The sequence below is a fragment of the Drosophila busckii genome, chromosome 3R, assembly GCF_011750605.1.
Source record: "Drosophila busckii strain San Diego stock center, stock number 13000-0081.31 chromosome 3R, ASM1175060v1, whole genome shotgun sequence".
Classification (NCBI taxonomy): Eukaryota; Metazoa; Arthropoda; class Insecta; order Diptera; family Drosophilidae; genus Drosophila; species Drosophila busckii.
Genome location: NC_046607.1, coordinates 5,191,009 through 5,215,546, shown reverse-complemented (window position 1 = coordinate 5,215,546; position 24,538 = coordinate 5,191,009). Strand labels below are relative to the sequence as shown.

General features: G+C 42.0%; 11 protein-coding genes across 14 annotated transcripts; 7 read left to right on the top strand and 4 right to left on the bottom strand.

Moving 5' to 3' along the window:
• Window positions 1-2,724: 2,724 nt before the first annotated feature.
• On the top strand, window positions 2,725-3,380 carry LOC108602738. Its single transcript, XM_017990890.1, has 2 exons — window positions 2,725-2,993; window positions 3,047-3,380. Exons 1-2 carry the CDS (start codon window positions 2,725-2,727, stop codon window positions 3,378-3,380), a joined length of 603 nt encoding a protein of 200 aa, XP_017846379.1.
• A 40-nt stretch (window positions 3,381-3,420) lies between these two features.
• Window positions 3,421-4,838, bottom strand: LOC108602467 (tRNA (adenine(58)-N(1))-methyltransferase catalytic subunit TRMT61A). Its single transcript, XM_017990590.1, has 3 exons — window positions 4,593-4,838; window positions 4,078-4,536; window positions 3,421-3,743 (listed from the first exon to the last, which is right to left on the bottom strand). The coding sequence occupies exons 1-3, from the start codon at window positions 4,759-4,761 to the stop codon at window positions 3,421-3,423; spliced, it is 951 nt and encodes a 316-aa protein (XP_017846079.1). The 5' UTR covers window positions 4,762-4,838.
• A 627-nt stretch (window positions 4,839-5,465) lies between these two features.
• Window positions 5,466-6,099, top strand: LOC108602090 (60S ribosomal protein L34). The gene is made up of 2 exons (XM_017990114.1): window positions 5,466-5,540; window positions 5,601-6,099. Exons 1-2 carry the CDS (start codon window positions 5,476-5,478, stop codon window positions 6,010-6,012), a joined length of 477 nt encoding a protein of 158 aa, XP_017845603.1. The 5' UTR covers window positions 5,466-5,475; the 3' UTR covers window positions 6,013-6,099.
• Window positions 6,100-10,053: 3,954 nt separating this feature from the next.
• LOC108602222 lies at window positions 10,054-10,520 on the top strand. The gene is made up of 2 exons (XM_017990269.2): window positions 10,054-10,162; window positions 10,218-10,520. Exons 1-2 carry the CDS (start codon window positions 10,128-10,130, stop codon window positions 10,492-10,494), a joined length of 312 nt encoding a protein of 103 aa, XP_017845758.1. The 5' UTR covers window positions 10,054-10,127; the 3' UTR covers window positions 10,495-10,520.
• LOC108602221 (phosphatidylinositol N-acetylglucosaminyltransferase subunit P) lies at window positions 10,440-10,934 on the top strand. Its single transcript, XM_017990268.1, has one exon. The coding sequence runs from the start codon at window positions 10,460-10,462 to the stop codon at window positions 10,931-10,933; it is 474 nt and encodes a 157-aa protein (XP_017845757.1). The 5' UTR covers window positions 10,440-10,459; the 3' UTR covers window position 10,934.
• Window positions 10,930-11,621, bottom strand: LOC108602220. Its single transcript, XM_017990267.2, has 2 exons — window positions 11,493-11,621; window positions 10,930-11,433 (listed from the first exon to the last, which is right to left on the bottom strand). Exons 1-2 carry the CDS (start codon window positions 11,619-11,621, stop codon window positions 10,966-10,968), a joined length of 597 nt encoding a protein of 198 aa, XP_017845756.1. The 3' UTR covers window positions 10,930-10,965.
• Window positions 11,622-11,700: 79 nt separating this feature from the next.
• On the top strand, window positions 11,701-12,564 carry LOC108604719 (DNA replication complex GINS protein SLD5). Its single transcript, XM_017994296.1, has 3 exons — window positions 11,701-11,839; window positions 11,898-12,351; window positions 12,413-12,564. Exons 1-3 carry the CDS (start codon window positions 11,726-11,728, stop codon window positions 12,532-12,534), a joined length of 690 nt encoding a protein of 229 aa, XP_017849785.1. The 5' UTR covers window positions 11,701-11,725; the 3' UTR covers window positions 12,535-12,564.
• A 60-nt stretch (window positions 12,565-12,624) lies between these two features.
• LOC108604716 (UMP-CMP kinase) lies at window positions 12,625-13,551 on the top strand. Its single transcript, XM_017994294.2, has one exon. The coding sequence runs from the start codon at window positions 12,682-12,684 to the stop codon at window positions 13,435-13,437; it is 756 nt and encodes a 251-aa protein (XP_017849783.1). The 5' UTR covers window positions 12,625-12,681; the 3' UTR covers window positions 13,438-13,551.
• LOC108604717 (charged multivesicular body protein 2a) lies at window positions 13,545-14,486 on the bottom strand. The gene is made up of 2 exons (XM_017994295.1): window positions 14,174-14,486; window positions 13,545-14,091 (listed from the first exon to the last, which is right to left on the bottom strand). The coding sequence occupies exons 1-2, from the start codon at window positions 14,484-14,486 to the stop codon at window positions 13,658-13,660; spliced, it is 747 nt and encodes a 248-aa protein (XP_017849784.1). The 3' UTR covers window positions 13,545-13,657.
• A 179-nt stretch (window positions 14,487-14,665) lies between these two features.
• LOC108604791 (exocyst complex component 8) lies at window positions 14,666-18,113 on the top strand. The gene is made up of 5 exons (XM_017994391.2): window positions 14,666-14,765; window positions 14,827-14,982; window positions 15,038-15,365; window positions 15,421-16,741; window positions 16,804-18,113. The coding sequence occupies exons 1-5, from the start codon at window positions 14,726-14,728 to the stop codon at window positions 16,987-16,989; spliced, it is 2,031 nt and encodes a 676-aa protein (XP_017849880.1). The 5' UTR covers window positions 14,666-14,725; the 3' UTR covers window positions 16,990-18,113.
• Window positions 18,114-18,213: 100 nt separating this feature from the next.
• Window positions 18,214-24,258, bottom strand: LOC108604437 (protein groucho). 4 transcript variants are annotated; one of them, XM_017993912.2, is made up of 14 exons: window positions 24,135-24,258; window positions 22,625-23,044; window positions 22,447-22,541; window positions 21,940-22,003; window positions 21,663-21,845; window positions 21,287-21,319; window positions 20,748-20,942; window positions 20,578-20,676; window positions 20,184-20,240; window positions 19,888-20,070; window positions 19,555-19,829; window positions 18,806-19,479; window positions 18,541-18,740; window positions 18,214-18,473 (listed from the first exon to the last, which is right to left on the bottom strand). In XM_017993912.2, exons 2-14 carry the CDS (start codon window positions 22,658-22,660, stop codon window positions 18,366-18,368), a joined length of 2,202 nt encoding a protein of 733 aa, XP_017849401.1. In that variant the 5' UTR covers window positions 22,661-23,044; window positions 24,135-24,258; the 3' UTR covers window positions 18,214-18,365. The 4 variants fall into 4 exon arrangements, with proteins under 4 accessions (XP_017849401.1, XP_017849403.1, XP_017849402.1 ...); XM_017993914.2 differs by having other exon boundaries at window positions 24,143-24,258; XM_017993913.2 differs by lacking the exon at window positions 24,135-24,258 and adding an exon at window positions 23,164-23,269.
• Between the last annotated feature and the right edge of the window lie 280 nt (window positions 24,259-24,538).

Here is a 24,538-nt window from a genome sequence, read left to right as displayed (position 1 = left end):
ATTTGCAATTTTCTCACGGCACTACAGAACGTGTAGGTAAAAGCCTTTCACAAAAATTGGTTTGTCAATGGCACAATTGAAACTTTCTGTGGCACAATTAGCTGTGAGCAACAGCAACAGCAACAGCGACAACGACAACGACAACGACAACTAGTGTTAAGGCCTGAGCGCAAAATGTAATTTGTTTTCACACAACATAATCAACATGATAACCCCAGCCAAAACGTCTTTAGATTGAGTCTAATGATGATAAACGCTTTTACTGCTGAGGTAACTACAGACTTCTGACACCGACGCAGACCCAGGCTTTAAGCTCTGAGAGAGCGATAGAGAGAGCAACTAGCTGCAACTGCAGCAACTGTCTGCATGGCCAATAATAAGTCAACATTCCAAGGCGTGTTAAGAGATGCTCGATTAAATGCCTCAATTGTGGCTCATATTGAACACCAAGCGAGCTTCGAGGCGCGCAGCTCCGTGAGCCAGGCGACCCAGCAACATCGACACCAGCACACCACCTGTCTGCAACACAAGCGCGTTAAAGCAGAAGAAGCAGCAGCAGCAAATAGCACCGCCCCCACCAACGGTCAACTTTGTGCCCGCTTTGTCTGCCTGTTGGTGTTGCCCGTTGCACGTTGCCTGTTGCCACATTGCTGTCGAAGGTTGCTGTTGCTATTGCTGTTGTTGTTATAGCTTGAAGTGCTTGCCTGACTTTTAGCACTGGCAAAATCGTTTAGTGTCGTACCTAACTAAGAAAACGTATTTTCAATATCGAAATTATTATTATTAGCTGACAGCAAATCGCAGTTTTTTTTTTTAGGTTTTTTGGCCTGTTGTTACCACAGCAATGCCGGCGCATGTTGTAATAAATGGACAGGCCTCTTATTGTATACACTTTGTATATATGATATGTAAGTGCTAACCCCAAAAGTTACACTCTATAGCAATGCGGCATGAGCAACTACTTAGACGATCTTGCTTACCAATATTTAAAAGGTTAAAGTATTTAATAAACCTTTTTAAAAATGCATTTAAAAAAAAATAAACTCAAAGCGAGGTATTTGTTTAACAATTTAAGTAGCGTTATTTATGTATAGTTCATTCAAGGTTTCATGTATGACCAACCCAAGCGACAGCAACAGCAACAGCAGCAGTCAACCTCTGCCATCAGTTGTTGCAGTTGCTGTTGTTGCCACGCCATCTGCGGCTGCTGGCCGCCTTCTAAAGGTGAGAAACTGGCCACATTGCTAGCGGCCAACACTGCGCCCCCTAACACACACACACACACCAGCCTAGAGAGCGAGCATAAACAATTGAGCACAAGTATAGTGCAATTATATGCCATTTTATAAATACGAGTATTTTCAATAAAATGAGCATTTCCATATGAAATTTATGCTCAAATAAGCAGGTGTTTAGTAGCGACGACTCAAACGCCTACAGCAGCAGCAGCAGCAACAGCAACAGCCACAGCAGCGAATAAATGTTGAGACTTCAAGTTTTTGGCCATGCTCATTTGGTTTATGGGCATAACCGACAGGCCAATCCGTTACAGTTGTCGATCAGCTAACAAGATAATTGTTCAAGTACAAATGCAACAATAACAATAATAACAGCTTTGATAAGCAACACGTTGCCAGTATCAAATTACAGATCTTCCAATTAACTAACCAATAAGCGGCATTGCTTTTAATTTGATAATAGTGCTAACTCACGCCCAATAGCAGCAACACCGCAACAGCAACAGCAAGAGCAACAGTTGTCTGCTCAGACAGCAACTTGTTGGTAAAAGCAACAATAACACGCAATGTGGCTGCAACACGGACGCAAACAAGCAAAAGCAAAAACAATAGACGCATATTTGTATGTTGCCATTGCCCCCAACGGGGGGCTAATAAACTTCAAGCAGAACAATTGTTTAAGATTTTTTTGACAGCAACTTACAAGTAGAATGGACACATCAACTATACAAATAAAAATTCATCAAACATATAAATGTATAATCATGGAATTTGAATTGCTGAATCTATATTTGGTCAGCATATGGATTTTAAACTGAAACTTAATCGATTATATTATCTAATCTGTTGCGTTGTTTAACTCCAACTTAAATATGTATTAATCACAAATTATTATAGACTCGATATGCAGTTAAAACACTCCTAACTGCATACAAGCATGTTTACATACATAGTATTTATAGAATGAGCCTAGGCACAAGCACTTAACATCAATCAAACACTAAACGAGAGTTTAGAACGGCAGCGAACAGCGTTTGCCAGTTGACATATGAGCAGCTGAAGAAGCTGAAAGAAGAAACAAAGATTTGCCGCCGCCACACCAAAGTGAAACAGAAAAAAATCACAACAGCGGCTACTACACAGGGAAACGGGTAACCAGGCCGCCTAACAAGCCGAAACAGAACTCTCAAACTGAAAAGCATTGAGAATTATGTAACAGAGTCTCCCTCCCGGCTTGGAGCGCAAATTTGCAAGTCAAGTCTGTGGATGTCACTGTTTAGATAGAGAGAGAGACAGACAAACTGGCAGCTGAGCAAAGCTGCCGACGTTGAACTTAATCTGCAAGCATGATGGTGCAATATTTGCGTTGAGTGGTTGTCCTGGCAAGGTTGTTATGGACGCAACAATGTTTGTTTGCGTTGCTAAACATAGGCCCAGTCCAAATCAAACCCAACGAAAAGCAAGCGAGTTTGATTTGTAGTTGACAATGATCTCCAGACGCGACAAATTATTGCAACAGCCATGGGAGCAATTGCGCTTTGCACAGCATCGCGAAAAGGTAATGTCCGCAAGGCCAGCGATTGATACGAAGTCACCGCGACAGCATGATCATGTGCAGCGCAAATGGAAGAAGCAGCAAAACGAACGAGAGCGCCAGCAGCAGATTGAGCGCGAGAATCTGCGGCTGCTGCAAAAGCTGGGCGACATAATGCGCAGCAAGCGCATGAATAATCTTTGGCTGGAGCCGCGACCAGAGTATGTTATTAAATTTCAAATTTAAAGACAAATTAATTGAATTATCTTAACAGCTTTTTGCAGCGAGAGAAACTCTTTGCTCCACGTCCCTACTCCAGTCTGCCGGGCATTGTTACCATTTACGGCAATCAGCCAGCTGGACCGCGCATATTTGGTACGCTACCCAAGCCATCTGTTGTGGGCCGCTGTCCCACCTGCAGCGGCAATCCAGAACGCACACAGATAGCCATACCAGAGCCGCGACTGCCCTGGGCACTGCCACGCAAATCCTCCAGTCGCATGCAGCAGCAGCAGGAGCTACAACAGCGCTGCTATTACTGCGGCGGTGTCAAGAACATTGAACGCAATCTCTTTGAGGACTACGACTTTGACTACTCGTATGAATAACAATACATTACTTTAATAAAAAAAAAAGAAACAACATTTATTATGCCTTGGGTATATTGGGTGGCAGTGTGGCAAATGTTAGAAAACCTGTGTGTCCGGGCAGCACCTGTGGATTGCTCGATGTCAAGTATTTCTTAAGCTCCTTGGGCTCCTTGGTCTTGTTCTCGTCATTTGTGCCATTGTCTGCGGGCTTGGGCTCTTTAAGAAACTCCAAATCAATGATAGGCAACGTGCGTGTTTTTATAACACTCTCCTGCTGCAGCACCTCCATGGAGCAGATCTCATTGAAGCCCAGTTTGGTTAGCATCTCAATGCAGCGCTGCGACTGTTCAATGCAAGGCGAGAACGAGCAAAAGCGGCCACCTGAAATTTAAATAAAAATCAATAAGTTAATAAATATTTATTACCTTAACAACAAACAAAGTTTTCTTTTATGTTAAACAACAAGTTTTGTTATGGTAGCCAACGGGTCTGGCTAGTTGCTTGCCTGCCTGCACTAATGAGTGACAAAGCTGCCCAAGCAGGCCTGCCTGGCCACGTCAGCTGCCAAAAGCGACCGCATTCAATGTCACACACAATGAAACGGCCAAGCCTGAGAGACAACTGACCATTGGCTCTTGATTGCTGCAGTGCCGCTAAAGGGCGCTGACAACTTGTTGTCAATGGATTGACTGGGCAGTCAGCGCATTTCACTTACCCGACAGCTTCAACGCCTTGAATGCATGTGGCACTGCCAAATCCGGTGCGGGTAGATCCAAGAACACGGCATCGGCTGCACCATCAAGTGCGCTGGTGAAGCCCAAATTGCACACATCTCGGTGATACACAGTGACAAAGTCACCAAGACCATGCTGCTTGAACTCCTCTCGCGCCTGATCCGCGCGCGCCTCGTGAAAGTCAAATGTGTGCAGGTGACCCGTGGGCTTCAGAGCTCGCAGAAAGTAGTGTGACAACGAACCGGAACCTGTGCCGGACTCCACAACCACTGCGCCAGGTCGTACCTCCAATTGATGTAGTATCATGCTAATGTCTGGTGTATAAATGATTTGTGTGCGATGTGGCAGTGTTTGTGTCCACAATTCTGGATTTGGCTGCAACACGTGCGCCCAGCCCTTGGATAGTTCCACACGACTTCCATACTCAACTCCAATAATATCTGTTGAATATGCACTTAAATATGTGATTATTATACTCGACGCGAGATTTACTCACTTTGCACTTTGAGGGATCCGTAGGGTGTCTGGAAAATGTGCGCTATTGTTTCGCCTTTTTTGTTTACTATTGTCGGCACCGCTTCGATGGCATGCATGGAATTTACGCTTAAATATAATATGACAACATCTCCCTGCTCTATGTGCGTTTTTGGTTTTAAAAAACTCATTTTAACAATTGTTTTTCTGTCGTTAGTTAATTATTTAAGTCAAGTTTTAATTTAACAAATCCGTCAAGACTATAACATCGGAGCTAAGAATTCACAGTATGTCATCCAGTGCGGCAACAAATTTAGCACAAACGCAACTAGTGTGCTAAAAAGCTAGATTTAATACAATTTATAGTTACTGGCTTTAGCGTTGTAAGAGAAATTATAATTCAAATATCAGTAATATATCAGCATAAGTCAAAATCCATAATAAAAAAATTAAATTAATAGAATAGAAGACATATTTCGCTTTAATTTTTAAAATCTTCATAAGACGAGAATAAAGACAACTTGGCACCGCTGGATCTAAAATTATTCTTGAGTGTGACCATACGTGGAATTCCACGCTTTCCAACACTCTTGGGCGCGCAGCCAACTTCACGTTGATTTTCTGCTTCTTTCCCTCTTTTGGTTTTTAACTACAAGTATGTAAAGCTTTCCTTTTGTTGATTTATCAAATAATCTGTGAACATCAGGCCATCTGCCAAATAATTATTGCAAATTTTACTGCATAATGAATGACAAATATGTGCTGAATGCTTTAGCAATTAACTTATGTGTTATACATTGTTTTCTATTCCATATTTTGTGCTCTTCTTTCGGAACTAATTTACCGCTGCTGCCTTAAAATGATTGCATTGACAATTGGATATTTGGAATTGAAGCAGCCACAATATGGTCCAGCGCTTGACTTTGAGACGACGCCTGTCGTACAACACCAGATCCAACAAGAGGCGCATGTAAGTTAGACGTACATTTGACAATTGTTGTTGTATTCTAATTGGGACTCTTGTTTACAGTGTGCGCACTCCCGGCGGTCGTCTGGTCTACCAGTACGTGAAGAAGAACAAGACCGTGCCACGCTGCGGCCAGTGCAAAGAGAAGCTTAAGGGCATCACTCCATCTCGCCCCAGCGAGCGTCCACGTCTGTCCAAGCGTCACAAGACCGTGTCCCGCACGTACGGCGGTGTCTTGTGCCACGGCTGCCTGCGTGAGCGCATTGTGCGCGCTTTCCTCATCGAGGAGCAGAAGATCGTCAAGGCACTGAAGAGCCAGCGCGAGGCCCTCGTTAAGCCCGTCAAGAAGGTGGAGAAGAAGCCCACCAAGGCTGCGCCTACCAAGAAGCCAGCTGGCAAGACTGCTGGTAAATCCGCTGTCAAAACTGCATCCAAGAAGCCCGCACCCAAGGGCGTCGTTAAGTCCAAGAAGTAAATACACTAAGGATATTCGTTGAATTAAGTATCGGACGTGGAAGCATTTTGTAATAAAGGAAATACAAGTTGGAAATGCGTTAATCTATTTAATTTGTGTTTGGACTTTTACATGTTATTTTTTGGGCAGATGCGTTGGTCAATGTTACTGACTTATGGAATTGTCCTAAAATATAAAGTTGTTATCTAAATTGGCTAAACATCCTTTTAAGACAAGTACAAGGAAAATTATTCCTGAAATGTATTCATCATTGAGGAGTATGCTTAAAGTTCCTTTGAGTTGCATATCGTTTTAAAGGCCATTGTCTAACATGCATATTATTTGATTCATAGAAAAAGGACTATAAGGAAATGTGCCTAATTATTCATATATATATTTATAGAATAGTTTAATAAAAGGCTTATAATAGTATTGTAGAAAAATGCAATCAAATCTTTCTAATTCTTACTTTTGCTTTTAATATGAGCTCAAAATGTATAAAATACATCTCATATGTAAACGAACTCAATAAAATAAGTTTTGTCGAATGAACTACAAATTTATAATTAAAAAAGTATATATATATCTAGTAGTTTGTCAAAAATATGTTACCAATCTGTGGACTTGGTTCGACAGTGCCATGTCCTCTTCGAAAGCCAAATTGATGATCTGGCAAGATACTGCTTTGACTCATAATCAGAGTAATACGATTGGCAATTAGCTTCTCCCATACTTTAGACAGGGAGGGTAACAGGCTGATTGGGCGATATGACTCAGGATCAGTCTCTGGTTTACCTGGCTTGTGAATCATCAGAATCGCAGCTAACTTCCATTGCTTTGGAAACACTTGGATCCTAATAATAGCATTAAAAATTAATGCTATATATAGGAGCGCTCTTGTAGGCAAGGCCTTCAGCGTAGTGTTACAAATCCTATCAATACCCGGAGCTTTATTTTTGGGCAAAAGTTCGATGACTTCAGATATCTCCTCAATCCTTATAGGTTTAATAGGCAGTGACATCTGCAATGGAGTATCCAAACTCTGATGGGTCTCTCTAACTTGTTCTATTGTAGCAAAATCATAAGGAGTGAAGCGATCCTCTAAGTGTTGACCGAAAGCATTGGCTTGCTCCAATTCGGTTTTTGCAAATTCGCCACCAGGACATCGGACTGGAACCTGTCTAAAAGGTTGTCGTTTAAGCGATTTTGTGCACTTCCATAAAGAGTAATTCGTGTCAATGGTGTAGTCCATGGAGGACAATTTTTGCTCGAAGAAATCGCTACGAAGTTCCCTTAAAAGGGTTCGTAATTGTTTTGCTGCTCGATTCCATAAAATTCGGTCCTCAGGATCTTGAGAGCGAATTGCTCTTCTACGAAGGCGTCTTTTTCTCTTGATCAGCTCTCTGGCTTCCCTTGTAAGAACAATGCCATAAGTTATAGGACGATGATCAATATCAGGTGGCGTTGAAGCAGTAGCAGCTCTATATATGCTATCAGTTAGAATATCGACAGCATTCTCAATGTCCTCTTTAGAGTCCAGAGTCAAATTTAGTTGAAAGGAGCTTTCAAGATGTTGTTTGAAGGCGATGAGATCAGTGCGTCTTGTGATTAACCGAGGACTTGGGCTGACATTAACACCATTGGTTTGCAAATTTACAATTAGGGCAATGTGATCAGAGTCTAAATCCCAGCTTTGGCTAATATTTATTTGAGAATCCAGTATCCCATGGTATAATGCAAAATCAATGCAAGTAGCAGTGTGACTGGATACATATGGGTATCTAGTAGGTGAACCAGTGGCAAGAATTTTAGCCCCTCTAGCTGAAATTGATTCGACTAGCTCACGTCCTCTGGGTGAATTGTAAGTGTCTCCCCACAACCAATGTCGAGCATTCCAGTCACCACCAACCAGATACCTCTGGCCACAAGAAGCTAGTATGTCAGTGAAGTGCCTTTCTACGATTCTGTGCCTTGGAGGACAGTATATTGCCCTCACATCCAAATACCCCATACCTGTGGCAACTTTAATGGAAGACATTTGTATGTTTTGTGTTTCAATAACATTTTGTGGGAAATGACTTAGAGAGCTTTTCACCAAAACCGCCGCTCCTCCGATGCCATGATTGTGCCGTGATGGCTTATACGCTGGATAGAAGGAGTACCCATATATATTGACAACTTCTCCTCGATTAAGCCTTATCTCACTTAAAAGTATAATGTCGATACGGTTGTTGTGCGCAAAGAGCTCAACTTCTCTGGCTTTACCGGAGATGCCATTGACATTCCAGATAAGGATCCTGAGATTGTTCATTGTGAGGTTGAAGCGATGTTGTGGCGCTGGAGAACTGATTTATCCCCCGTCCATTGTTTGATTGAGTTGGCCATTTCAAAAACCATATTTTCGAGCCGTTCAAGTCGTTGGCTGTTTTGCTTGTGTTGCTGCTGTTGTTCCTGCTGCTGCTGCTGTAGCCAAAAAAGGAATTGCTGTTGCTGCTGTTGCTGGAGCTGCTGTTGCCATTTTAAAAATTGCTGTTGCTGTTGCTCTAATATTGACTGAACGTCAAGCACTTGTTGTTGTTGTACAGCATTTTTATTCGATTTCTGTAATTGTTGCTGCGCTTGGAGGTCATGTAGACGGCGCTGGGCAGGTCCATTTCCATTTCTGGTTATTGATGCATAAGATAAACCTCCGCTATTGGTTCCAAAAGTGTTAGGCCTTTGACGACCAGGAGTACTCCAATGCAGTTTTTATTGATATGCAACAAGCCTTCGATAAGGTATGGCATGATGGTCTACTATGCAAAATTAAAAACATGCTACCTGCTCCGTTCTATGGACTTTTGAAATCATATTTGGAAGAGCGAGAGTTTAAGGTTAAAGTTAGGAATACACAGTCGAGTAGCTACCTAATGAGAGCAGGAGTCCCGCAGGGCAGCGTACTCGGTCCATTGCTATATTCGCTGTATACTGCTGATATACCCAGCCCCAACAATCAACATATGGTAGCTCCCTCCAAAGCTCTAATTGCCACCTATGCAGATGACATTGCAGTTATTTACAACTCTGGCTGTTGCAGAGAAGCAGCTAATGGCCTGCAAGAGTATCTTGCAACTCTCGCAGCTTGGTGCAAACAGTGGAACCTGAAGATCAATCCGTTGAAAACAACGAACACCTGTTTCACACTGAAGAGGTACATACCTAATACGCCTGAAATACAGCTAGAGGGAGTCACTCTGGAGCAGCCTTTGCAAGCAACATACCTTGGCATTACCCTGGATAAGCGCCTTACCTTTGGGCCACATCTCAAAGCCACGGCTAGAAAATGCTACATGAGGATCCAGCAAATGCGTTGGCTTCTAAATAGGAAGAGCACCTTGCCGCTTAGATGCAAAAGGGCGGCATATGCGCATTGCATCCTGCCAATCTGGCTGTACGGAATACAGATTTGGGGGATCGCAGCCAAATCCAATTATAAAAGGATCCAGGTGTTGCAGAACCGGACACTGAGGAGCATAACAGACTGTCCCTGGTATGTGCGCGGGACCACTCTCCATAAAGACCTAAAACTACATACTGTAGAAGAGCAAATTGGTAGGCACACAAGCCGATACAGTGAGAGACTCCTGAGACACCGCAACCTACTTGCTAGAAACTTACTTCCAGCTAGACCTCTGAGACGACTCAAACGGCAAGGCTTTGCCAAAACCATTAGGGGCCAATAAAGATGACATATCCATAATGTAATCCTCATATTGAATTGAGGTTTGGTTCATTTCTCTATTTCTATCCATGTGTTGTTAAGGTACATTTTATGCTGTACGGTTTCCTCACTTAATAAATAATAGAAAAAAAAATAAAAAAAAAAAAAAAAAAAAGAGGTTTTGTCAAAAATCTATAATATAAAAACCTGTGTAGTAGTATAATAATAATGTGGTGAATATTAATAATCATTTTAAAGATAGTTTAATAGATAATATTAGTTACACATTCACAAATGAATTTGTTCATCAGATTGAACTAAAGATCTCAACTCTATTTCACACGGCTGACAAATTCTTCATCTTTCAACTGCCATTCACACTTTGTGAAACCAAAACATGTGCCGCTCTTGCTCTTATAGAAAACATTTGTAAATAATGCCGACGCCAGTAAATAATAAACCCAATGAATCGTAGGTCAAAATAAAATCAATGATAAACATGTTTTTAATTGTGTCATTATTACAGAACAATAAGAGTGCCCTTTGATACACCAAAATATGCAGAGATTGCATACCGGGTGCTAAGTGTTGATCAAGAACCACGACGCAATTTTGTGCAGAAGACGCTCAGCTTGGAGAGCGATGTGCTAGTGGTGCACTTTAAAGCCGACCAAGTAAAGAATCTGCGAACAGCCATAACGTCATTCTTTGAATGTCTGCTGCTTTGTCAGGACACAATAAAGCAATTTGGTGAAACAGAGGAAAACAATGCCGGAACACAGTCCAGCACCGACACCGCATAGAGCTATCTATGGCTTTGCGTTTTATATGCTCTTTACCGTGTTATTTATAGTTTATGTGGCCTGGGCGTATTTACCCGTAAATCTGGGTCTACACTCCTACCTGCCGGACAAATATTTTGCTGTTTTTGTGCCAGTGCTAATATTAGTGGGCGCTTTTATGTTTGCCTTCTTTTTTTATCCGGCTCTTAACTTGTCACTAACTGCAGACATAGACTCTATTACAACTGTCGTTGATCCAAAATTAGCACTAGCCAAAGGAACAAAATTTACATCTTGGTCACAACTGCAAGTCGAATCTGCTGCCCACAAAACTGCCTCCAGATCAGTGCCTATTGATTGTAATACGTGTAATACCAGCCACATGCCCAAAACCCGTAGACCCATTGCACCACTTAGATTCTTAGACTTGCAAGAAGTAAACAAAGCTTATTATAACTAAACAAATTGATTTTTATTTATTTTTGCGACTACCTATTTTCTACGCACAGTCGTCCAACCATCTTCTGGCTCTACAAACTGCGCTGCAGCCTGTTTGCGTGTCTGAGAGCGAGTTACACGCCCGCTGCTGGTGGTGGCCATGTCCTCGTCGCTTTCATTATCTTCCATGCCTTCACCGTTGTCACTCTCATCATCCATATCCTCGTCGGATGAAGAGTCGCCATCAATGGGTGTGTATGTGATCTTTACATCAGGACGGAGCCAGTCCTTGCCCTGTGGCAGCTTGTTTAGCTCTGTTTCAATCTCCGGATACTTTCCGGCCACTGCCATTTGCTTGTAGCGCAGCAAATTACGGCATATTTCGGGGATGGAATGATCGTCGCAAAGTGTGTTGAATTCCTGATCCATTAGCTCCTCAACCACCTCCTGCAACTCGCCGGGGGTGATATTGTCATTGCCCACACAGTATTCATATGTGTAGTCCATTATTTGTATGGCCACCTGGTTGGCAATGTTAGGTTAGAAATTTTCAGGTGATTTTAATAAAGCGCTATGCATACCTGCTGACCGTTGCGACCACCCATGCCATGCTCGACGGCGAGGCGCAGATTTTGCCAGTTGTTAAAGATTCTCTCAACAATTAAGCGAAAATTCTTTTTAAATTCCGTTTGTTGTGTTGTGGATGCCATCGTGAATGCCAGTGTGAGTAAGTGTTGCAAAATGTTTCAATTGCTTGATTGTATTTTGCCATTCCCCGCCAAACCATTGTTTACTTTTTCGGAATATTATAACCATGTCGGAAAGCGAAGTAGCTTTGAACGATCAGGATGCAAGCACTGAGGCTGATTTGGCAGGCGCCTACGAAGAAGATGATGATGAAGATGCTGAGCCAATTACTGCTCAAAAAGTAAGTAGCTCAACTATAATCACATATTTTGCAACTTGACACTTGTTGCTTTTGTTAGGTCTTGGAGATATTGGAGACTGCTTGGACGAATGAAATGTGTGCGCCGGAATTGCTGCAGCATCAAACGGATATGCTGGAGCTAATGCTATCACAGGTAGCGCATATGGAGGAGCAAATGAGAGACTTGGAGAAAAATGACTTTCGTTATGTAGTGCATCAAATGGAACTGGAACGTATACGCTACATAATGACAAGCTACTTGCGTTGCCGGCTGCAAAAAATTGAAACATTTACCCAGCACATACTCAACCAAGAAGCGGCTCGTGAGCCAGCCGATAAGCGTCTATCGCCAGAAGAAGCCAAATTCGCACAAGAATTTGCTACGCATATGGATGAATATTTCCACAAAGTGGCCACACAGTATATGCCCAGCCAGCAGCGAGGCGAAGCGGAACAGCGTATTGTAACGCCTAATCTTATGAGCCATGTATTTCTCAAGGCCAATGTGGCAGGTAATTAGCAATAACAAAACCTGGTGTACTCTTAGCCATTAACTAATTAAATTAATTTCAGTTTCTGGCGTCATTGTGGGCGTTGATGATGAGGAAGTTGATCTGACGCCGGGCTCACAACATATTATACCCTATCAGCTAGTAGCTGATCTCATACAAAAAAATCAAGCGCAACTCATTTAAATATATATATTAATTACCAATAACCATAATTTAAAATTATTTACGCGCGTTTTCGTGGTTAGTGTTGGTTAACGAGCTTGTGCACAAATTGGTGGTTGCTGTGACGTCACAGCTGGGTACACATTTGTTTTTGGTTTTCATTTGTCAATGTGGTGTGCTTTTACGCGATTAGCAAACGCTATTGAGTCTGCAAAGGTACCCTTGCTGACTAGGCAATTTCAACATTCCCAAAAGTACAACTACAACATTTGTAGAACCAAATACCATCAAACGCCGGCCGTCAACATTAGCCACAAACAAATTCTAAACATGTCCGTCGCAATGCCAAAGGTTGTATTCGTATTGGGTGGCCCTGGAGCAGGCAAGGGCACGCAATGCTCTAAAATTGTGGATCGCTTTCAATTTACGCACTTGTCCGCTGGCGATTTGTTGCGAGAGGAGCGTGCACGCGAGGGCTCAGAGTTTGGGCAGCTTATAGACGACTATATACGTAATGGCAAGATAGTGCCGGTTGAGGTCACCTGTTCATTGCTGGAAAATGCCATGAAAAATTCGGGCAAATCGCTATTTCTTATCGATGGCTTTCCGCGCAATCAAGATAACTTGGACGGCTGGAACCGTCAGATGTCCGACAAGACGGAAATGCAATTTGTGCTGTTCTTTGACTGCGCTGAGGATGTCTGCGTTACACGCTGTCTGGGCCGTGGTCAAGGCGGTTCGGGTCGTAGTGACGACAATATGGACAGCCTTAAGAAACGCATTCAGACCTACAACAACGATTCCTTGCCGATTATCAAGCACTTTGATCAGGCTGGGCAGGTGAAGAAAATCGATGCCAGTCCAGATGCTGATGAGGTGTTCCAGCAAGTGGAGCGTGTGTTCCTAGCCAGTGGATTTCAGTAAATTAGCCAATGCTCTAGATACTTTGGTGTTTTCAAACGTAATTGTGTCCCTCCCCTAAAGCTTAAATATATACTGTTGTTATCGTAATTCAAAGTTTAGACAAAATATAAATCGATTTTTTTTTCTTCGGGCAGGTAATACGGGGCATATCAAAGTACATATAACATAGCATTTGCTCTTAAAAACGATAGAACGACGGCAACTGGAAGCGTGAAATAATTTAATCCTTGCGCAGCTTATCCAGACGCGCTTGCAAGTCTGCATCCGCATCGGACATGGGCGTAGAGCCGCCGCTACCACCAGTGTTTCCGCCACCTGAAGTGGTTGCTGGTCCGTTGCCTGCACCGCCAGCGGCAACGGCAGCGGCTGTTTTTTGTGCACCTGCGCCGCCTGCAATAGACAGCGAGCCGGATGCTGAAGGCAAATCTCCCAACTGCTCGCCCAGCTGTAAGCCCAGCTCGTCAAGCACCTGCGAGACAACAGCATCAGTTTCCTCCTCATCGCCCTCATCTTCCATGGCATCATCAATAGCGTCATTGATCATCTCTTCCTTCATGTCCATCATTTCGGACTGCTTCTCAAAGTCTTGCAGAATCTTTTGTATTTGCGGGAGATTCAGCTGTCTGTTCATATTCTGCATTGCCTTGGTAACACCTGCAAAAATGCCATCACACAGTTATTGTTATGAGTCAACTGTGTGAACCTCAAGCCACCCAGCTAACGCCCCTCCACATACCTTTCATGGCTTGTGCCATTGTGTTTTGAGATTTAAGCGTTTGAATCTTAAGCGAAACCGCCTGTATGTTCGCCTTCATGAGCATAAATTTCTTAGAGTAGCGACGCGTGCGCACTAAATCTTTGGCCATGATCTTGACCGCATCCATTTGACCCTCCTTGGCCATTTTCTTAATGTCTGCTATGATTTTTTTCTCCTGCTGGTCCATTTTCATGCGCTCACGGTCCAAATCACGCATGGCCTTGTTTAGGGCACGCTGATTCTTGCGTAGCATCTCATCTGGAGAGATTTTCTTGCCGAAAAGCCAATCCATTTTGCCAAATTAATATCTAACTATTTGCGTCTTGTGTTTGCTGTTTATTGAAAATTACTCATCAAAACAACAAACTAAGATATAAAACGTTGCCACCCTGTTGCGACACTTGAGCCAATGGTTCATTCTATTGAAAGAAAGTTCAAGTCGTTCCATTGAACAGCTTCTAGAGAAAAAACCACAACACAGAAAGTTTTTGCTTATAAACTTTGCGAAAATTAATTTGAGTTTGGTGCAAGATGAAAGTGTTTGATGATTTTAATTTTAGCGTGGATAAATGTGAGTTCTTACGTTTGCTTGTGCATATATTTGTCGTAATCACATTCTTCACTGTGTTTAGATACCAAGGAATTGACAAGAGAATGTGTGGGCGGTAGCGATTTGCAGCAGCGCAAGAAGGAGATTGAGTCTTACAATGAGCAAACATCAGCAACGCTTAAGCAAACATGCAAAAAGAATTATATGCAGTTTATACAAACTGCCAAAGAGATATCACGTAAACATTTAGTATATATTTAGTCTATAGTCAGCTAAACTCTTTTATATTTTAGATCTCGAGTCGGAAATGTACCAGCTGTCGCATATACTCATCGAGCAGCGCAACATACTGGCTACAATGAGCGATGGCAAGACAAGCAACAATCTAAAGGCGGACAGTGTAGAGGCGGAGAATACGGCGGCTGAGGATTTGGAAAATAGTCATGCCACGCGTGCTGTTAAGGAAATGGTGCAGGGCTTCAATGGCAATCTAGAGGGCAAAACATTTCTAAATGAGGGCGCACTCATTGAACTCGATGGCAATGACTATCGTCCCATACAGCGTGTCTTTTTCTTTCTCTTCAACGATGTGCTTATTGTATGCAAAGTCAAGCATGATAAGTAAGTAATCCTATTCAGTTTATACAATGTGGTATTAAGTGTTACTTTCATGCAGGCGCCTGGAGTTTCTAAACGAATACGATCCCAAAAAGATAGGTGTTATTAATATAAAGGATCTGGATGGCGTTAAAAATGCCATTAATATTATAACACCAGATGGCTCCAAGATATATCAAAGCATAACAGCGGCAGGAAAAAGTGAATGGATTGAGAAGCTAGAGGAAGCTTTTCGCTTTGATCAACAAAAGAAACCGAAAAAGGGACAAGCACCGCAGCCACCAAATCGTAACAAATCGCAGCAACAGTCCCAATCAAAGAACTCTACACCCGAAAAGCAAGTATTACCAAGTCCTAGTGAGTCTGAGCCCAAGTCGCTAGAGGATGAAACGCCAGAGTGGCTTAGCACGGCCAGTGAGGAAATTCAAACGTTGGTGGCGCAACGGCACTTTGAAGATGCACAAACACTTATAAAGCGCACACTAGAATTTCTGCGACTTGCTGAGCACAAAAAGAAGCTGCCACAAGCGGACAGCATTGAGAGCAAAGTAAAGCAGCAGGAACAAAAGTTGACCAACGTACTGCTGCAGGAGCTGTCCAACAGTCACAATCGCAATTTGCAAATAGCGTTGCGGGCGGCGCGACGACCGCTGAGCATACTTGTTGAAATGGGTCGCTCACGTCAAGCGAGCGCCACGCTGCTAAAAGTCTGTACAGTTAGCTTACGTGTGGCACAGCGCGAGGCACGACGCAACAATGCTGAAATCTCCGAGCTTTTCTTCTGCGACCTAACACAGGTGGCGTGTGATTATCTCAGTGCCTTTGAGCAGCAGCCGGCGTGCGTGGCTGCGCTTGTTGTTTGGTGCAACGCGGAGCTGCAATACTTTGCAAGCCAGCTAATCAAGCATTATCTAACCAAAGGTACATCGCTGGAGGCCATGGCCAAGTGCGTGGAGCGAGTGCGCAAGCCGGCTACAAAGCTTACAGAAATTGGTCTTGATATAAGCTATCATCTGGAGGGATTGCTGCGCACGACGCTTGAATCATTAATTGAAGAGTCCAAGCAGCGGCTGCTGGATGCCGTGGGCCGCACAGAAGAAAGCTGGCAGCCTTACAACCTACAAACTAAATCAAATTTAAAGCGCTTGCTGCTTGAGCTCGATACTCTAGGCATTGATATGCGTGCTCAGACCACGGGCGACACTTGGCTAAACTTAACTCAATCCACGCTGGTCTTTGTGCGTCATTATCTACAACTCACCGAATATTGTGGCTACCTGGCCAAGGGCGAAACGCTGTTGCAGAGCCTGGAGCAGCTGCTGCGTGATCTCTTTATAGCGCAACATGCACTCAAGCCGCCCAGCGATTTGGCTGTGGATGTAAGTAATATCCGATTATCAATGAAGAAACCTATTAAAATGCAATTCAATTCCTTTTTTAGCCTAACTTTGTGGTAAAGAACAAAATATTCTTGGTGGACAATCTGCTGCCCATTGCTATTGACAAGTTTCGTCAGATTTCGGGACGTCAATGTGATTTACTGCGTGAGCTGCACACGAAGCTTGCGCGTCAGCAAGGTGCTCCAGTTCCTCGACAGCGTAGCGTCTATACAACGGATGTGTTTTGAGAGCTTTAACTTTGATTACATATATAATTTTTTATTTTTCGTTTTTGCTTCAATTATTTATAATATAATTATATACATATATAACCACAATAATAATAATATTTGTAAAATTAAAAATCGAAGCGTGTGCTGCACTCTATTATACTCCTTTTCTTATTTGTTTCTTTATGCTGGGCGCAATCTGTGCCCACATTCTATATAATATACATATATATTTATATATATACTTTTCTTCTTTTTTATTACTAGATAAACTAACGTTTAAACAAGTTGTGTTTTGTTTGTTTGTTGTTTTAGCTGCACAAAACGTAGGATTTTACAGTTATATGATTTTGACAAAAATGTAAATTATTGATAAAAAGCAAAAGCTGGCTGCTTATGCGCCCCACCTAAAAAATTGTATATGGGGGCACTTGCTTTCAATTTTGTTGTCCGATGTGTATGTGTGCTTGTGTATAATTCATAAGGTAAAATTCTTAACTAAACAGCTTACTTATAATATTCATTTATATATATATATATATTTATATATGTATATTTACTTTTCTTCTGCATGCAATTGTGTTTAGTGTGCGAAGTGTGTATGTGTGTGTGTGTGTGAGAAGTTAGGGCAAAGGATTCCGAAAGGGGCTGGTCATCAATAAAAAAACGAATTAACAAATTCAAAACTTACAAATTTTGTTCTGTATTTGTAATTTAAAGTTTCTTTTGTTTTTTGCTTGTGTATATATTTTTTTTTACAAAAACCTTCGCTGCCGACTTATAAACACACATAGACAAACTAAAAAGCAATCTACATATCTGACATTTTGTGTACTCAACTCTGTTAATCATAATCTCAACGCTCCTGCAATGACTAAATCTGTGCTGGGCTTCAAAATGGCCCGGCACTTAACTCTTTTTGATGAGCGTAGTAGGTAACGCCGACTGTTATTACAATTTTTCTTTAATTAGTTTTCATTTCTGTTGCACTCGCTTAGCATTTATAATTATTGTTTATTCTGTTTTAGGTTGCTTGGTGTTTCTGTTTAGTTTTTATCTACTTTGCAATTTGTGTTCAACTTTTTATTGGACTTAGCTTAAGCTTAGTAGCTACAAGTATGCTTAAATATTTAGCTTTTACTTTCTTTTTTGTTTTGTTTTTAATATATTTATATTATAGAATTTTAATTTGCTTCGCTTTAATGCATTGGCGCTGCAGTTGTTGCCGTTGTTGTTGTTGCATGTTCTCTCAAACATTAAGTGTTGATTTTTAATATTTTTTTTAGTTTTTGTGTTTATGTGTGTGTGTATTGTAATAAAAACCTATATGCACTTATTACAAAATGAAAGGTGTGTTGGTTTCCTCTGCTTGGGTGTTCTTTTAATTTGTTTTTCTAATAAATAACTTCGTAGACAGTTGCCTTCTTATCACCTGAGCCCGTCACAATATATTTGTCGTCAGTTGATATGTCGCAGCTAAGTACGGATGATGTTTCCTTTGACTGCAAGTGAAACAAACAAAAGGTTTCAGACAAACATACATTATAAATGAAAGGCGGCAACACTCACCTGGAATATACTGGCACCGTATGGTGTTCGCCATGCGTTAAGCAGGTTGTCTTTGCCGGTGGAAACAAACCATTTGCCGCATGTGGCAAATCGCAGCGACAGGACGCAGCTCTCGTGCAAATGCAGTTGATACTTGTCCGGTTTCGATGCATGCAATACTTCCACATGTGAATTCTCCATGCCCACGGCCAGCCAGTCACCTGAGAATGCAAAGTATTTAAATAAATTAAATTTATATTCAAATAAATTGTTTGCCAATTCTCACCTGTTGGACAGTAGCCAAGCGAGAATATTTGAGAACTAAAGTCGTGCTGCTGCAGTTGGCGACCTTCGCGTAGATCCCACGAGCGCACCGTATTGTCCAGACCACCGGTCCAAAGTCGTGAGCCATCCGGACTGATGTCAATGCACGAGGCACCGTCGGTATGGCCCTGGAACTGACGCACCAATATCTCGTTGTGCAGATCCCAAACGGCAATGTTGCCATCGCTGCAGCACGAGAAGCACACCTTCGAATCAGGACTGATGGCGAGAGCGTAACAGGCGGGCGCCGCTGAGGTTAATTCGGCCTTAATGCGTGGCGTAGGGCTGGCCAAGTCCCATATTGATAGATTTGACGCCTCACCACCGACAATTAGTGTGCGTCCGTCGGGCAGCAGTTTCACTGAGCGAATATAATTATCACGCTGCAGGCAATCCAGCTGACTCACAGGATTCTTATTGCCCGGCTGTGAAATGTCCCATACTTTGACGCAGCCTTTGCCGCCCGTGTACACGTATTTTGTAGGATTTGAAATAGTCACCGCACAGACGACCTCACCATGCGATAATGTATTTATTTGCCTCGCATGCCTAGGTATGCCCACGCCTACTAGGGCATCCGCCGGAAAGGGCACCGGCTGCAAACTGCCCTCACCGTTCATATGGAAAGAGTAAGCACTGCGGAAATATAAACAATTGATATTAATGTTTCAAAAATATGAATGTTAGTGCTGTTATTGTTGGGGTACTTACGGCTTTCCACCCGTCAGTGCCGATGGATGTGGAATGCCATTTGTTCGTACATGCGCATGGGGATCGTACGGCATTGGCGGTGGTCGTCCATAGGCGGGATCCGATGGTGGACGCTGATAGGGATCTGCCGGTCGCTGATATGGCGACGCTGGATAACCAGCTGGCGGCGGACCACCGTGTTGCATCATTTGCTTAGGATTTGCGCCCTGAGATGGTGCTGCTGCGTTTGGTGTCGGCGTGCGTGCCTTTGCACCCGGTGTGCCCGGCTTGTCCATCTAACAGAAACGGAATAAATAAATTCATTTTTTACAATTGCCATTTTTGTTGTCTTACATCTTTTGTTTTGAGGCTGGGTGTGGAGCGCGACGAACTGGAGCCGGAGCGTGAGGGTGGACGCTCCTGTTTGATGCCGCTGCTGCCAGGCTTGTCGAGACGCTCGCCGTTCAGGCTTTCGCGGTCGCGTACTTGTACTTCCATTGATACATGCTCGCCATTGGGACGTGGTGAGTGCGATTCCTGGAAGGGTATTAAACGTTATAAACAATGTTTCGAATGCTCTGGATAAGCATGGATGTCTGTAGGTGTGTGGGTGTGAGTTGCATTGGAATCTGGGCCGACACTCAACTCACCATTTCATTTGCAACATCTACGACTAAATCTTGATCGCTTTTCTCGCCTTCATCGTCCTGCAAATAATTTGTGGAAAAAAACAAACAAACAGAATAAAACAAAATGCGTATAATAAGAATACAACAACAACAGCAACAACACAAATAGCGATTTAATTGTTTATAGCACTAGACTACAAATATAATTATAATTTTAGCATTTTTGGTTTTGGTTTTATGAAGCGCATGAAGTGACAGACAGCAGATTAGGAAGAGAACAATAAACTACGTATGAGAGAGGCTACTACATTTATGATTATTTTTTGGTGAGTTGAGAGGAGGCAGCAGTTGATGACACAATGATACGAGTATATACTAAATGATTTATTAAAACAATTTAGACTTTGATACTTACTTGCAGTTTCTCATCTTTTCGACGCTTCGAATCGTTCTCAATGTCCAGTGGCGAGCGTGTGCGATACTTTTCACGATCCGCTGGTGAAACTGAATTGCGCTGTGTTAACAATAGAAATGTTTAAATTAAACACAAATTATAACTTTAGCTATTTGCTTGCAGCTGCTTACCAAGCGCTCCTCGGCACCTGCTGGTCCCTCCAAGCCGGTTGGCTTGATATCTGGCCTATGATGATCCGGCGGCGCTTTCAGCAAACCCTGTGGCCCATGTGGCAGGCCCATTGTGGCGCCCAGTGCTCCAAATGGGTTCAAAGCGCCCATCGGCTGTGGCGGCCCACCCGGCACCTGCTGTGCGTGTATTTGTTGCTACAAATGGGTAACAGTAAAAGAATTAATTAAGCTATGCTATGCTATTGTGCTTTAAGAGTTTCTTTTTTGGTTTTGCGACAAAAAGCAGTTTAATGTGGGCGCGCATGTGCGTGTGCACACAACGACAACAACAACAACAACAGCCACAACAAGAACAACAACACATTGACACGTTAAACAATAACAAGCGGGCAGCTTAGTATTGAGTCAATACTATTGACCGATTATGTTGAATGAACAACGGATTTATTATTGTGAGCGAGAGCGAGTTAGAGCGTAGCAAAAAACAAAAAAGTGATGAAAATATTTTGCAAACGAAAGAAATTATAAGAAAAACTTACTAAAAGTTGTTGTATCCCATGTTGTTGCTGATGCTGTCACATACACACGCAACCATTACCCACAAATCATTTTGTAATTAAAGAAATATTTTTAAATTTAAAATATTTATTATAAATAAGCTTCCATTATATATAGTCTACCGATCTAAGCGATGATCTTATCTAATTTGCATTGAAGTTGCAGTTAGTAGTGAATTGTTGTTAAGCAACAACAGCCTGAGCCTGAGATCTTTTAATTAACATTGTGATTTGTGATCATTATTTTAAAGTGGTTGACGCATTTTGTCGTCTTTTTATGTGTGTATGTATTATTTTTAAATATAAAAATGAGTAGTCTAATTTTATATAATGAAAGTTAAGAAAAGTAATAGCTTACCCCAATGATCAGATTCAGCTCTTGCATGGTGACCTGCTTCGCACGCTCCACCGCCTGTAGCACTTGTTGCTGATGATCGGCTTGTAGGAATGGAAGTAGCTGATTAATCAGTGTATTTAGACGCTTTGCGATTTCCGTTTGCTTGTGCATTTCCACATTAAGGCCATAAGACATCTCATAGTACTGTGTGCAAAAGAATTTGAATTAAAGTTTTAGTTTATTTGTTGCATTTCTTATGTTGTTCAGAAATAAATAATATATTTATATTAACTCTTACCATAACATAATGGCGCTGCATTTCGGTTTTTTCGTTTGCCAGTTTCTCGCACTCCAATTTGATGCTGAAATTCACAGGAAAAAATAATCAAAAGAGCAAATTAGTTTAGTTGAGCAAAATCTCGGGCAGCGCTTCCGTCGACGTCGAAACGGTCGAGAGTCCTATGAGCGCATATGGCGAGTTGCTTGCCAAAAAAAACCGGTTTATACAGCAGAGACGACTCGGAGGAGGCTGCACAAATAGTAACAATATCCCAGCAGAATTAGCAGTCATGAAAAATCAGCATCTATATACAAGTCTTGCACATTTATAAAAGACTTTTGAATTATATTTTTATCCAAAAAATACTTTCGATTGAAAGGGCTTTTGAAATATCTTCATTGTAGTTTAATATATACTTTTTTATGCCATTCTCACTCCAACTTTATTTTTCAGAGAATAGTAATGCCAGGTTCTGCTGGGAGTTTTGTTCACACATTTTTTTTTTGTTGCACTGTGGCTACTTGCCTGTGATATTGGGCTTGCAGGAAATTGAACTCCTCCTTGATGCGTTCCAACGTATCGGCAATGGTAAATTTGATTTGGCCCTGAGGTGGTGGTCCCTGTACAAATGGACATGGTGGGCGAAACACAATTAGCAAAACACTTAATTGAGTCCCATTGCAATCTTATGGTTAATACTTACCCCGGCGGCAGGATGACGCACCGGTGCGGGATACATTGTGTTGTTGCTATTTCTCGTTTAATAGTTTCCCAAGAACGTACAACAACATATAACAGTTGTAGCTAGATTTATAGTTAATTTATTTTCTAGTTTTTGTTGTGTGCTTTTTGCTCTTCTTTTTATATTTTGTTTGTGGCCTGGATGAACGAGTGGATTATGCTTCCTCTTCCTGTTGGCAGCGCGCCGCTACCGCTGCTGCTGCTGGCACCCTGAGATGAAACCTCTCTCCCTCTCCTCTGCCTAAATTAGCAGCACTAGCACCGCCGTAGCATGTATTAAATTTTGCAAGCGTTTATTGCTTTTATTATGTGACTTATTTTGGTGTAAGTCTTATAGTTTCTGCTCCTGCGTTTCCATATTGTCTAGCTTCTTGCGGATATCCTGCAAGTGGGATTTTATAATGTTTCTTTAGTTATTTTGCACCATTTTTTTCAATACGTAGAATCTCATGGCACTAACACATGCACTCGCAATACACACACGCACACGCGCTCACGTACTTTTCAAGCATCTCAGCAATGGCAGCCAGGCCAGCAACAACGAGTAAACACATACACAAACTAGAGATGAGCGATACGATTACTTTGTTGCCGCAGCACAACTGTGATATTGTTCACACTGTGTTGAAAATATTCCTTAATAAACTTGAATCTTTCTTCTAGCTTTTATATTTACGTATTTTACGTAACACAAGTGTGCAAAGCAGTATTATTTAAACAACACTCGTTATACTTTAATACTTGTGATTACTAGCAGGTCAGTAAGTAGCGCTCAGCTCTAACACATAACACACACATTCAGGCAGAGAGAACCGACGCACGTACAAGGGTATGAGTGTGAGTGTTTACCGCCGAAAAATTAAACACAGTGCATGTGCCTTGGGCGAAATGTTACGCAAAAACGCACATGCGGCATTAGGTTAAAAAGAACTTATTCACTTTTTTGTCAGCGGAGCAAACAATTTGTATAACAATTGCAACATGATAAAGGCACGAAATTTTCGCAAAGCCAACGCACGCTCTGCACAAACAAATGTACCCCGCGTTCAACACATATACAGACAGACTGCAATTACGTAGGGTTGCCACCTCTAGCCGGGCCTTTTTATATTTTGTTCATTCAAATGAACAATCTAGTTTAATGTTAACCGTGCTAAGGCACTTTATTTTTTTTAAGCATTATTTACGTTACATAGTAAAGTACATATGTTTTGTCAAATGTAAATGGAAAATTTTTGGCACAATTTAAAATTCGGTGGCAGCACTGTGAATAGCTGCGACAGCGAGTTGCTCACACATGCACAAAAAACATACAGACATACATACATACACGCGCGCGCACCCCAAACGAACGAGTGGCAAATCTCACACACACATGTACTAACAAACACATACAGGCGCTATACTAGCGCAGCGCAGAAGAAAAATCTTGCCCTACAAAAAATAAACAAAAGCAATTAAAAAAGCAGTACCAATTCACATTTGGCTTTTATCTCGTCGCACACTTGCACATTTTATTGCCGCTTTGCGAGCGCACATACACAGACACTGCACAAATATTATTACGAGCCGATTGAATATTTTTTTCAATGCAAAAAGCGTATTTTTTTACTCGAATTTCGCCCGTAAAACTGCTCGCTAGCTGCCTTTTAGTGTATATGTTATAGCGTTGCCACATACATATGTATATCGGTTAAGTTGGCGTTCTCGTCTCTATTTTTTCGCATCTGATTTTGCCGTCGATTTTGCAATTTGCTTTTCGGCTGCATTTAAATGTCAACCGGCATAACTTTTAGCATCAATGGATGCACAATTTATAGCTAAAGACACTTTAGTACTCTGCCGAATTGTTATTAAATTACGAACGTGATTACAA